This window comes from Alternaria ethzedia, assembly GCF_023757985.1.
Source record: "Alternaria ethzedia strain BMP 0044 chromosome Unknown scaffold_7, whole genome shotgun sequence".
NCBI lineage: Eukaryota > Fungi > Ascomycota > Dothideomycetes > Pleosporales > Pleosporaceae > Alternaria > Alternaria ethzedia.
The window spans coordinates 256,192-269,455 of record NW_026056200.1 but is presented as its reverse complement, the minus strand read 5'-3'; the positions used below and the strand labels follow the sequence as shown (position 1 = coordinate 269,455).

Here is a 13,264-nt window from a genome sequence, read left to right as displayed (position 1 = left end):
CACCGAGTGGAGCAGTGAGCCATGACACCGATGCATGCGTGGTGTCGTGCCGTGCATTATATGCGAGCTGCGAAGGGAGAGAATAAGAACATAGTACTGGAAGAAATGTTGATGTACCAATGGACATACATGTGTCTTGTATGGACATGGTTTCGACTCATGTGACATCCTTTCCTTTTCATTTCACGAGAGCACTCGAATAGCATCACAACACGACCAAAGGAGGATAGATGAACCATCTTTTCCATTAAGGACATCTAAGAAAGAGGCTACAAGTCCTTCCACCAAGACTTCGATGAGAATGCCACTCAAAGGCGCAATCAAGAACCCAACGCCTCGCTCACACATATAGGCTGGCAAAAGCCAAGCCAAACCTCCATTATTCCATTAATGATACCCCAGGCAGCCCCCTCCCTTACCTACGCTCTCAGTATCCGGATGTTTTGGTGATCGAGCCCGTACAAATGAGTAGAGAAGAATAAACGCCAATCCATGCAATGTTCTTGGTCTAGACAACCATTTTTCGAGTGAAGATAATCCGACTCTTTCTTGCTCAAACGCGGTAATGCCGGCGCACAAGCTCCAGTAAGATGAACGTTGGATACCTTTCCTAAGGCCCCCAAGCGTTTGCGCCCGCCATAGCTGGGTGCATGGGCATGTGTCCACCATTGCCGTATTTCTCTTGTATGCTCTGCAGCTGCTGCGCTGTTGTCGGGGTGGTGCCCCAGCGCTGTGGCTGCGGAGGACCCTGGCCCGGTGGAACGGGGATGGCGTCAACGCTTCGCAGCAGAGCCACCAAACCGTCAGCCTTGAAACGTGTCTCCTTGTATGTGCTCGCAGGAGGAATGATGCCGAGGAGGAAGTTGACGCCACGAGGCAGAGGTGGCGGGCCGGGAGCCTGGCCAACGGGTGTCGCACCGGTGGTGGCTAGGTTGCGGCGTGCAGCATCGAGACGGCGACCTGCTGCGCCCTTGAGCGGTGACTCGCCCCTAACAAGCTTGCGAGGCTGTCCACCGTCGTCCGCGTCATCAAGAGGGCGCTTTGGTGAGTTCGTGACAGGCATGAGGTTTCCGAGGTGTGGGGAGTTCGCAATGCTGGGAGACGCGAGGCGCTGTTGTTCGGCTACGATTTGGGGTGGTAGCGCAGGCATCGGTTGCTGCTGCTGTTGCTGCTGCTCTTCGATGGAGGGCATGACCGATGGCATGGTCGCTGGCATCACGGGCTTCATCTGTGTGCGAGGCGAGATGATGTGACGGACGGAGATCGGGTCGAAGGTCTGGGTCGCGAAGCGCTGCGAGAAGCGGTGCAGCTGGGGATCTTCAGGGAAGAGAGTTGCCATGCGCTGCTCAAGCTTTGTGATCTGGGCCAGCTCGCCGAACTGGGCTTCGTAATCATGGAAGAAGGCGAAAAGCGATTTAGCCCTGTGAACGGTCTCAGGCTTAGCCGTGAGCTTTCCGACGACTGTCTCGAAGACGGCACGAGCATCTGATGATGTTAGTAGGAACTGTGTTGCGAAGACTTTGTCACTTACTGGTAGAGTCATTGAGCTTGATGAGATGCTTAATGTATTCCAACGCAAACTGCTCATCCTCAGGGAACAGCTTCATACCCCGCTCAAAAATCTTCTGTGCAGCCGGTTCCTGGTAGCAGTGATGCTCAATGAGCGCACTGGCGACGTAGGCTTCACTAAGCAGCTTGCCCTTCTTGCGAGCCTCCGTGAAGATGCCACGGAAGCCACCAATCTCGCCCCTGGGATCTCCCTTGCCCTGAACACGGCGCATAGCCCGCATGAGAGCTATCCATGTGTACGTGAGTGTCTTCTTAAGATTTTGTGTTTGCGCATTGTATCCAGCAGACATGGCCTGGAGTTGAAGTGCGAAAGCATCCTCCTTCTCCTTCAAGCGACGTGCAGCAACGACTTCGTCTTCGTCGTCAGCGTCCTCGTTCTGTTGTGCGATTGCGCGGGCAGCTTCGTCCGCAGCCTTCTGTGCCTCGAACTGCTCTTTCGCACGGGAGATGGAGTGTTCCTCTCGCTTCTTGACTTGTGCTGTGAGATCGTAGATGGTATCGAGCAGCCTCTGGTATGGCTCTCGTACAGCCTTGCCCTTGGCAACAATACCTGCTTGGCCATCCTCGAAATCGGTGCGTTGCTCGACCTGGTTGGCCTTCTTGAAGGCGAGGAGACAGCTCTCAGGGTTCGCATCAATGCCGTCGTTGAGGAATTTGTCGCCCTCAGCCTGAATGTTGTTTTCGTAACACCACTCAGCTGCTTCGTACCACAGTTCTGGCCAGAAGCGGAGGGCCATGAGCGCATTCTTGTACAGGTGGAGTACACGCTTATTGTACAACTCCCGGTTGTCTGTAGCGCACTCAAGCGGATCGCTCTTCTCCCACTGAATCCAGTTCTTCCATAGCTTCACTTGGTTCATGTACTCCTCGTAGCCATCGAAGCCGGCGGCGGGCGGCAGCTTGGGTAGTGTGGTTCGGTTGACGCCCCTTGTGATGTTGTTGTCGAGGACGTTGATGGCGCTGCGTGCAGTCATGTAGGCAGGCGAGGTTTCTTGGAGTTGCTTGCGGCCCTGTCATCGATGTTAGCCTCGTAAATACAAGGGACTGAATGCAATGAGGCTTACCGTGACCTTGTTCAGACTTGTCTCGAACCTGTCGTAGTCTCTCCAGATCTCTAGGGTCGCGTTGTGTGGTACTGAAACAGCGCGTTGGTATACCTTGCGCAGAGTATCCATCTTCTGCATGTCCTGCCAGCTGCTGCCACCGAGAACACCAGGCCCAGATTTGAGCATCTCGATGTAGTCAAGCCAAAGCTTTCCAGCATGGACATCCAGACCGACTGAAGTAAGGACGAACTCGTAAGCTTGTGTGACGGTCTGGCGGTTCTGTCCATTTTGGTCAGTGGTAAGGTTGAAGCGGCGACGGATGAAGTCGATGTAAGCAGAGTAGATGCCGAGCCATTGGGCTGAAGGAATAGAGCGACCGAAGAGGTGTTCGACCCTTGGCAGCTCGTCAAGCTCCGTCTCAAAGGCAATGTACTCGACCCATTGCTCGCCCTAGACATGTTAGTACATCACATGAGATATCGACAGTCCTGCTTACTGATGAAGGGAAGATCTTGAAGAAGCGCTCAAAGACAGCTCGTGCGTCGTCATGCTTGTGTCGCCTACGGTGCTCCTCAATTAGACTCAACCACGCTTCGATGTCACCACGCGGATCTTCAGCAATGCGATCTTCGAGAATACCCACTCGGTCCTGAGGAAGACGAGCCTTTGGTAGAGAAGCAGACATAGGAGCTGGAGTAGCTGGGGCTACAGACGGGCGTGCCGAAGCAGCAGTCATGACGTCGGGAGCACCTGGCTTAGTAGCGTCTGCAACAGGCGTACTGCCGTTAGGAAGAGAAGCAACAGAGGGAGCAGGCTCATTGACAGCGACAGAAGCAGAGATGGAAGCGGGAGCCTGATCTTGTGCACTATGTAACTGTACATCTGGGTTTGGGAGTGTATTGTTTGGAGAGTTTGTAAAAGATGGCTGGGGAGTCTCTGAAGCTCCAGTAGCACTCAGTGTAGCATTCGCCTCTTGCGGCTGCACAGCGGGCTCCTCTTCCTCGTCCTCACTCTCGTCGACAAAACCACCCACAGTGCGCGGTCGCTTGGACGGCGGCGCTGCGGAGCCTTCTGTGGAGGTCTGAGTAGGCTGAGGCTGCACCCCATTCTCGCCCTCGGCGTCGGCGGCCGGTGGTGAGTTTGCGCCAGATTCTGGCTGCATCGATGCCGACTGGTAGGACTGCGGCGAGTATGTGGCGGCGGGGTCGTACTCGTCCTGTCCAGCAGCAGCGTCGGGCATCGTGTAACCGGCTGAAGGGTCGTATTCGTCCTTTTGCGCCTCGAGGAAGGCGAGCTCAGCGTCGTCCGCCATGGCTGTGGGTGCGTGAGGGCTGTGGTGGGCTGTCAGAACTGATCACGAAGTAATTTTGGGCGTTGTATTACGATATGCTCAGGCGCGGGAGTGTCGTGGACAATGGATGTCTTTGTCGCGTGGTTAGTGTCTAGAAGGAGCGTCGAGAGGTGCGCGCGAAAGCGGGAGGCGCGATGCAGGTCTCCACGGTGCGTCTGGCAGGTGCAAAGGTCGCGCCGATATGTTCCAAGATGCGCGCGGGGGTGGAGATGATGCGCCGTTCGCCGTGGTTGAGGTGGGTGGGCGCGTTGTCGTGAGAGGAGCAAAGGTTGCGAGTCGGCGTTGCGGGCTTGCTCTCGGCGGAGCCTGTCAGCCTCGTTCTTGGCGCTAGCTCAGACGGCGGCGTCATCGCTCAGGTACCGAACACATAGCCACCATTCACTAAACCACCGGACGATTGACGCGCCCCTCCAACAATGGAAGTCTGGGACTCGCGGTGACACCAATACCTGACGCGCATTCGAGTATCTCCATTTCCGGCGTCGCGCCTTCACTCGACAGCTGCCTATAGACGGCCACCAGCTCACAAAGCACGCCCAACATGAACCCGCACATATCACTCCCAAGGCCGACGGGCGGACCTTCAAACTTTGGCTCGACCCCATCGACACGGCGGAATGAGATCAAGATGCCGCGCTTCTTCAAGCGCATGTTCAAATTCCCCCAGATGGACTTTGAAATGGCCATATGGGAGATCATGAGCCTGATAATAGCACCCAAGAAGGTGTTTCGACAGATATACTACCATGTATGTATTTCTGGTCTCTGTGTGATGATATGTGCCTAACAGCGTGTAGAAACAAACCACCAAGACATACCACCGCCCCGACCCGTCGTTCACATACCTACTTTCCTTCTTCCTGACCCTCACATCACTTGCATGGGGCTTCGCATACGCCGATGGCTTTACACAGACCCTCCACATAACCATGGTCTTCATATTCGGGCACTTCTTGCTGCTTTCGCTGTTGATAGCGACCCTGTTCTTCTTTCTAGTCGGTAGATTATTAGGCCCAGACAACGCACTGCTACCTGGACGAAGGAGAGGACTATACAACCTAGGAGAGGACTCGGGCAAGGAAGAGCTCGAGTTTGGATACTGCTGGGACGTTGCCATCCGGGCCTTTGTGCCGGTTTGGGTCTTCCTCTATGTTGTGCAGTTCCTGTGCATGCCACTTATAGGCACACACCATTGGTAAGTCTTGAACTCAAGGAATCAGATTATGCGCTGACATGCCTAGGTTCTCGCTACTTCTTTCGAACACACTCTACCTCGCCGCATTGAATTACTACTTCATCATCACATTCTTAGGCTACAAGGAACTGCCCTTCCTCCACCACACCGAGCTCCTGCTCGTCCCAGTCGCCGTTATGGCCATACTGTGGTTTGTGTCGCTGTTCAGCTTCAACATGTCGACACACTTTGCGCCGGTATTATGGACGGGGGCCAAGCTACGGAAACACGTTGGCGATCATTAAGAGGCCAAGATATAAAGGGTTGCATGTCTGCAACAGGAAGTGTCAGGGCGTCATAGTACAATAAGGCATAGGATAATGACGAATGCATTAGAGTACCTCGAAAACGGTCTGCAGTGATAGTATCCAGGTCACAAGCGTGGGTGGTGGCAGACCGATTCATGCACCACACTAATATCTTGCGTGATTGGAATAATTGATAGTTACATATCCATACATCTACATATATACACGAAGAAGGGTAGTTATCAAACCCTCAGCCCAAACCACTCAACGCTACTCTATGTACATAGTATACACTATCTTACAAGTTCCTCTTCTCAAACTTCTCTTCATAACATTGAATGCGATCACCCACCTTGAAGTCTTCCCAGCCTTCAAACGAAATACCGCACTCGGTATCCTTGCGCATTTGCTCGACGTCTTTCTTCTGGTTTTTGAGCGACTCGATCACGCCTAACAATCTTCGTTAGCATATGCTTCATTTACACAACAACGTGGGGAATGACTTACCATCATGGACAATCTTGTCGCCACGGAGTACTCTAGCCTTGGAACCCCTATCGACAACACCGTTCCTGACTTTACTTCCCGCGACCTTCATCTTCTTCCTGCCACCAAGGCCAATCTCAAAAACGGCTGCGATTTCCACCTCACCCGTGACCTTCTGGATGACTTTTGGTGCAAGCTTCTCGGATAGCAAATCCTTGACGTTTTCGACTACGCGGTAGATGATGTTACTGTCAAGAATCCTGACGCCCTTCTCTTCTGCTAGTTTGGCAACGTGTCCAGGAATTGTGGTGTTGAAGTTGATAACATGTCCCCTTGCGTCGGCGGCGTGCGAGATGTCGAATTCGGAGGGTGCGCCAACACCGTGGCGGAGGATGCGCGTAGATACCTCTGCGTTTCCGAGTGCTGAGACAGAGTCAATGACTGCTTCAACAGAGCCAGATACGTCTCCCTTGATAATGAAGGAGACGACCTCCGGACCAGCCTCTTTCTCCTCAGCGACTTCAGCTTCCTCGCCATTCTCGAGAGCCTTGGCAGCTGCTTCTTCGGCCGCACGACGCTCGGCTTCTAGGCGGCGAGACTCGTTGATGGCTTCCATGTCACGCGCCATTTGCTCTCTGTCGACCTTCTCGCTGCGGAGATCGGTCACCGAGCTCGCATGCTGTTCATCTTCTGCTTGTAGCACTTCGTCGCCAGCGATGGGTTGATCACGCCAGCCGTCGATCTCGACAGCCATACCAGGCCCGACTTCCTTGACCACAGCGCCAGCCTCGTTGCGCAGAGTACGCACGCGTGTCCAGGTAGTTCCTGCGACAAGCGTTGTTCCTTGACGAAGGGTACCACTGCGGACCAGGACGGTAGCCACGCGTCCAGATTTCTTGGTGGTACCCTCAAGAACCCATCCTTCGACGGAGGTCGCAGGATCAGCGCGGTGGTCCAACATCTCCGACAACGTTGAAATAGCTTCTTCCAGGTCGGGAATGCCCTGTCCTGTCTTTCCACTGACGCAAACAGCCTGGATGTCGCCTCCAAAGTCCTCAATCTCAATACCGTGACGGCCGAGATCAAGCTTGACGGCATCAGGGTCAGCTTGCGCCTTGTCAATTTTGTTGATGGCGACAATCATAGGGACATTCGCCGCTTGCGCGTGCTTGATCGCCTCCACAGTTTGGGGCATGACAGAGTCATCCGCAGCAACGACCAAGACGACAATGTCGGTAACGTTGGCTCCACGAGCGCGCATCGTCTCGAATGCAGAATGACCGGGCGTGTCAAGGAACGTGATCTTCTTTCCGTTTGCCAGTGGCACACTGAACGCACCAATGTGCTGTGTGATGCCGCCAAACTCGGTAGCCGCCACACTAGTCGAACGCATATAGTCGAGGATAGTCGTCTTGCCATGATCAACGTGACCCATGATCGTGACAACAGGTGGTCGTGCAGGAAGCTCGGCGTAGGCCTCAGGCTCAAGAGGTGCTGCGGGATAGAGGTCGCCATCATCTTCCTGTGCCTGGAAGATCGGTTCAAAGTTATACTCCTGTGCAATAAGGCCAGCATGCTCCGAGTTCAGAATGTGATCATTCTGCACATCCTCAAACCCTAGCTCTTCCAACTTTCGCACAAAGTCCTCTACTCTCAACCTAAGGGCACCCGCAAGGTTGGCCACGCTGATGTACTCTGGTAATGAGATCGGTGTAGGACCGGCCTTTGCCGACTGGGCTGCCTTCTTCGCCTCAGCCCGTAACCGCTTGCGTTCTTGCTTGCTGACGTGTGGCCGGTCTTCATCGTCCTCCTCGTCCCGTTGTATGCGTCGGCTCCTGCCCTTGTTTCCGCCCTGCCTTCGCGCGGGCTCTTCGTATCGGTTCTTGGACTCATCCGGCTCGTCAAAGGCAAAGCGACTTCGCCTTCTCTCGCTGTCCACGTCGTTGCGTCGCCTGTTATCCTCTTCTATCTGCCATCTTGCCGACTGTTCAATGTCCAAATTGCCCTTCGATTTCTGCGCCCAGGCTTCTGCAGCATCCGATATCGATTCCTTGTAACGTTGTGGTGGTGTATACATGGCCGTTTTCTGTGCTGGTTGTTCCTGCCGTTGAGGCTCGCGGAGCACCGGCTTTGATGGGCACATATTGCTCGCGTGCTCCTTCGATCCACAGTGGAAACATGTCCTCTGTGCATTTATGTCCCTTGCAAGTGGTGTGTAGGGTTTCGGGGTTGAGTTCGACGCCGCATTCCCCAACAACTTTGATATCTCATCTTGATCCAGCATCTTTCTTTGTGGTGCAGGTCTAGGAGCCTGTGGTGATCTTCGGTCGTCTAATCCGAACGGGGAGCGTTCGGGCTGTGGGTCGTTTCGTCGTCTAAGGTGACCGGAGCCAAATGCCGGGGTGTTGACCTGTGGTCTCGAGTCCATATTGACGGTATAGCGATTCTGGGGCGGAGGTCGATAGTCGTTGCCACGCTCGTTGCCGGTCGTCCTCCGTACACCAGGTGCAAATCGGTCTCTGCTCTGGTTCCGCCCTGGCCCATCGAAAGGGCCGCCTCTGTTCATTGCGCGGCGCTCTGGTGGGAACTGCCGTGACGCTTGGGATTGATGCGGAGGAGGCGCTTGTGCTAACGATGCCCTCATCCTCTCTGCTGGCGACATGAATCCTCCTTGTGATTGCGGCTGAGGGGAGCTGGCGGCCAGCGCCTGCCGCATGCGCTGTGCCTGCGACATTGGCTCCTTGCGCTCATTGGCATCTTTATACAGGATGGCCTCGGCCGATTGCGGGGCTCTACTAGATGAGTTAAGATGCCGTCGTTGTGTAGCGTCCGATGATGATGTAGCGAGCGTATTCGAGATGGCCAATTGACGAGTGGCGCAAAAGATGCAAACGTCGCGGGTTGAAGAGGCCTGCCATTGTTAGTCAGAATGTGTTTGTTGATAATTGGCTTTGCTTTTCCTCACCCGAAGTCCACGCGCTCTCCGCATATTGGGCGATGTGGTGCGTGTTGGTTCCGAAGATGTTGGAGTGCATCAAAAGTTTGGAAATGTCCCGCCGACGGATCCTTGCCTCGCCCGTCGGTCCTAGCGCCGCGCCACAGTCTGGGGGATTGGCCACGCTCCTCAGTTGCACGCTTCGATTTAGAATTACTATCACTGACGCGCTGCTTTTGATATCGGAGGATAACTGATGAGGGTGGACACAGCGTTCAGCCGAACGAGCAATACACATGTTTAACTGCAGTATTGTCGAGATGCTTGGTACAATCTCGTCGCATCCTTCAATAGAGGTATGGAAGGATAACATTTTCTAATCGTGATCCACCAATCTATCTACAACCAGCTTACTCCTTGGCTTCCTTCAACCTTAACTTAACACCATCCGCGGGGCATGTCGTCAAGCTGAGCCCATTCCTGACATAACCCATACCACCCTTCTCCTTCGGTTCCCAAGTATTACCAACACCCTCAATCGCTTCAAACCTCTGCATCAACCTTACGACGACATATCCAGCTTCTGTCAGGGCAAACTGCTGCCCGATGCAGATTCTTGGGCCGCCGTTGAAAGGAAGATACTCCCATCCACTCTTCCTTCCATTCCAGCGCTCGGGTCGGAATTCCTCAGCGTCGGGACCCCAGAGATCAGCTCGACGGTGCATGATGTATACGCTGTAGTCTATTTGCATGCCCTTCTTGACGTAGAGAGGTGCTGTGCCATCTGGACCGCCGCCCATGGGCAGGGTAGAATCCTTGAGGGCACGGCGACCATCAACAGGGACGACAGGGTACAGACGCAGAGTCTCGTTCAAAATCCACTGCAAATAGTTGCATGACTTCAGCGACTCAAATGTTATGTTCTTGGGGTTCGAATAGGTGCCGAAAGTTTCCAACACGACACTGCGTAGGGCGTTGTAGACTTCCGGGTGCTCTGAAAGGAGCATGAAGACGTACGACAGTAGCGATGCCGTCGTGTCGCGACCGGCTAGTAGAATCGATATCAGGTGTTCGCGAAGCTCGATGGGGTTGCGGGTAGACTCTGCAAGTCCATCAAGGAAGACGTATTTTTGCTTGCCATGTGACTTCTCCTGGGTAGTACCCTTCTCCTTTGATAATGCCAGTTGGACGTAGTGATCAATGAAGTCGTGGCAGCGTTTACAGTGGTCTTTGAACGCCTTGTCGTATACGAGCCAGTAGGCCTCTCCGAGACGGCTAGCTTGGGCAATGGTGTTCTGCGCCTGGTCGAAGGACGTGGCAAAGTCTTGTTCGTTGACAGCCATTGGGGGCTTACTAGACTTGTAGTCGGGTAGGGATGCGAGCTGAGAGTCAACGCTCTCGCCAAAGAGGAACTCTGTGGCGCTGTCGAGCGTCAGGCGGAAGAAAAGCGGCTTCAGGTCCGTGACATCTGTCCAGCCGTCTGAGTTGGTAGGCAGTACGCGCATCATGTTCTTCATATGTTCTTCCTCAAGGTCCAAGTCGCTGACTTGGTCGCGAGCGAACTGTGGCCGAAGTAATGACCTCGCATGCGCCCATTGCTCGCCATCGCTGGAAAACTGCTTGATGTCAGCGTCTGACGTTCTTGTCGCATTCCTGAGAATAGTACTTACAATGCCATGGCCGAGTAGTGGAGCAAAGTTCCCGTTTCGCCTTTCTCCTAACCCGTAGTCCTTGAATTGCGTGGCCAGTATAGCCTGGATGTTCCTTGGTTCCACTGTGAAGTATCCCTCTGCGCCCATGATCTTTTGATGGAATGTGTTGACGATCTTGCCTTCCCTCGCGCACGCATCATCAACGCGACCTTTCAAATACTGCGGTATACGGGACTGTTTGTCCGCCTTCATTATTTTGGCAACATTCTGGAGTCCAAGGGGATCGAATGGAGACTGCTGAGTCTCAGGGGCAGGCAAACAGCCCAATTGACGTGCTCTAGCAGCATGGCGACGCGAGATGATGATCGAGGAGATGATCTTGTAGAGGACAAAAGAAATGCCAGCCCAAGCGGCTAAGAGGATGGAGTTGTGCATGTTGGTAACAGAACTATGTGAGGTGAACACGCAGCCGTGGCAGCTTTCGTCTGTTGGGGAGAAGTTCTCGAGAAGGATTGACCCTTTTAAGTATCTAGGTATAGAACTCAATCGCACTACCAACGCGCCAGGGTCCCTGTGGCGCTTCCGCTGCAACAGCCATTCACATGAACTGCCGCAAGGATAAAGAGGAGCCAGACCCACGAGGCGTACACATGTTCACAGGCGTTAGTTCCTCGGAACCGTATCGCGCCCTGTTCGCACACGGGAGCGGATAGTTATGACCTCCGAGTTCGTTTTTGACTACGGGTATTCTGCTTCCAGTCCACTGGGTCTGCTGTCCATGGAGATGCCACGCGTTCCCCGCATTTTGCATCGGACATCTTGGCTCTGGCGAAGTCGTACTTTTTACTCGGACGAATTCTGTCCATTTCTCGCGTGCAATACGCCTCGGTAATTATGGTTGTGCGACCGTTGCGTCGGAGGCTAAAGAGCTCAGGCGCAACTGAGGGTCGCTTAGGAGTAAAGTGCCATCTTTTACAATAGAATGGATCCACTTGCAACGTTTCTTGATCACTCGATAAGTCGTGTGTCTAGACGCCTGTCTCGTAGCGACTCGCAGCAGCAGCGCGTGTAATTGTGCAGAAGGATGAGGTTGCAGCCTGCAAACGTGCGAGTACTGCGCGCATCTGGCTGCCAAGGAGTCCGAAGCTGGTGAAACTTGCGAGATGCCACCAAGAAGACAGGCCATTCCCGACGCGCGTGGTCGCTTGTCCCCGATGAGGGGGATATTTGCTTCCGATAACACCTAGGCATCCATCGCAGGAATCTTCGATATACAGCGTTTACCCGCTTGATCTTGTTCCAGCAGTTCCATCGTGAACTCCCCTTATCTGTTCGTACCCTGTAACCTCCTCCGCTTTGATGAGCGCCCAAATGGCGATGCAGGCTCTCCACTGTTCTCGGTCGCGCACACGTACCACGAAAAGATGTTCTGTTAGCGAAGTAGAAGACCACACCAGTGTCGCGGGCAGCTGAGTCATGATTTCTTACAGTCTGGTACGTTCGCGCAAAGTCCCAAACACGGCCTAGTGAGCCCGGAATGGATCCGTGCTGCCCAGGTGGTGAGTCGCTCCAGTCGTGACTCCCTCACTCAAACCATGGAAAGAACGACCACTCTGCCAGTTGAGACTGAAGCTGCGCGTCACACCAAAATCATCAGGCGCGATGTGAAAGCAGCCTGAAACCCATAAATAGCCGACTTTGGTGCCCACAGCACCACCTCGCGCACGCGCCTGGCATCATTGCGCATCGCACCACGCAAGTCAACCTTTGAAGAATCTACTTCAGCTACACGACTATGGACGCTGGTTGGGACGAATTGGAGCGCATGGCGCATGCAGCATCAGCCTCTGACGCGCAGATTGCTTCCCAATACCCGACATCGGAAACTATCGAGCGCTGGATGCGACTCTTTGGATATTCCCGAATCGAAGCTGTCCGTCTGATCAGTGATCAACGCGGTGATGGTCAGTGACACCGCCTGGTCCTGGTTATCAAATGTGGAACTGTCATATACTGATGCATTTCTACAGTCACCCGGGAGCGAATTACCAACGATCATTGGGAACTTGTCCAGACCGAAAAAGAAGCTATAGGCTACGATCGCGAGGCTTATGAGCATAATCTTTCCCTCCTCAAAGTCTTCAAGAGCCAGAGCGCCTTCATACCAACCTCTGGTGCTGATGGGGAAATGATGCTTCTTTTCAGATTGGGAGGACTGTTGAACACTGCAGAGAAAGTGAAAGAGGTTGCCGGCCTGGACCGTGTACCCGTCGAGCAAGAGGGAATGAGTGAAATGGGTACCATCAAGTTTTGTCTGGTGGACAAAGATGCACAGAAGAAACTTGAGGAATGGCTCACACAGCAGTCCGTCCTCCAGCGATAGCTGCAACTCTGACGGGGTTACGCGAGGGAGAACCAGTGCTAGTCAGTATTGCAATCATCTCAGCACGACGCTGGGAATAGCTGTACCACTGCGCTCATGAACAGGTCGCCGCATGCAACACAATCAAATCCATCTAAGACCGACTGCGGCTGGAAAAGCCACCCTGTTTGAAAAAGAGATTCTCCATGATTACCTCCCACACTGAGCACCAGAAATCACGTCAGGGTCGACATTATCTTAGGATTCTGCCAACTTCGTTTTCTATGCTAACGTAGACTGCAGCGCACCTGTTCAATTACCTCCATGTACGAGGTGCAGCAACCCACTAGTCCTCACATAAGAATAAAGCGGATTCGAGGG

The 13,264-nt window shown here is 53.8% G+C and overlaps 5 protein-coding genes across 5 annotated transcripts; 2 read left to right on the top strand and 3 right to left on the bottom strand.

The window, feature by feature from the left end:
- Positions 1–610: 610 nt before the first annotated feature.
- On the bottom strand, positions 611–3,927 carry J4E87_003893 (uncharacterized protein; the record flags this gene model as incomplete). Its single annotated transcript, XM_049375517.1, has 4 exons — positions 611–1,485; positions 1,532–2,579; positions 2,634–3,065; positions 3,112–3,927. 4 exons carry the CDS (start codon positions 3,925–3,927, stop codon positions 611–613), a joined length of 3,171 nt encoding a protein of 1,056 aa, XP_049234502.1.
- A 580-nt stretch (positions 3,928–4,507) lies between these two features.
- Positions 4,508–5,445, top strand: J4E87_003892 (uncharacterized protein; the record flags this gene model as incomplete). Its single annotated transcript, XM_049375516.1, has 3 exons — positions 4,508–4,714; positions 4,764–5,161; positions 5,208–5,445. 3 exons carry the CDS (start codon positions 4,508–4,510, stop codon positions 5,443–5,445), a joined length of 843 nt encoding a protein of 280 aa, XP_049234501.1.
- A 301-nt stretch (positions 5,446–5,746) lies between these two features.
- Positions 5,747–8,923, bottom strand: J4E87_003891 (uncharacterized protein; the record flags this gene model as incomplete). Its single annotated transcript, XM_049375515.1, has 3 exons — positions 5,747–5,898; positions 5,956–8,845; positions 8,900–8,923. The coding sequence occupies 3 exons, from the start codon at positions 8,921–8,923 to the stop codon at positions 5,747–5,749; spliced, it is 3,066 nt and encodes a 1,021-aa protein (XP_049234500.1).
- Positions 8,924–9,279: 356 nt separating this feature from the next.
- J4E87_003890 (uncharacterized protein) lies at positions 9,280–10,668 on the bottom strand (the record flags this gene model as incomplete). Its single annotated transcript, XM_049375514.1, has 2 exons — positions 9,280–10,485; positions 10,540–10,668. The coding sequence occupies 2 exons, from the start codon at positions 10,666–10,668 to the stop codon at positions 9,280–9,282; spliced, it is 1,335 nt and encodes a 444-aa protein (XP_049234499.1).
- A 1,648-nt stretch (positions 10,669–12,316) lies between these two features.
- J4E87_003889 (uncharacterized protein) lies at positions 12,317–12,904 on the top strand (the record flags this gene model as incomplete). The annotated part of the gene is made up of 2 exons (XM_049375513.1): positions 12,317–12,485; positions 12,552–12,904. The coding sequence occupies 2 exons, from the start codon at positions 12,317–12,319 to the stop codon at positions 12,902–12,904; spliced, it is 522 nt and encodes a 173-aa protein (XP_049234498.1).
- Between the last annotated feature and the right edge of the window lie 360 nt (positions 12,905–13,264).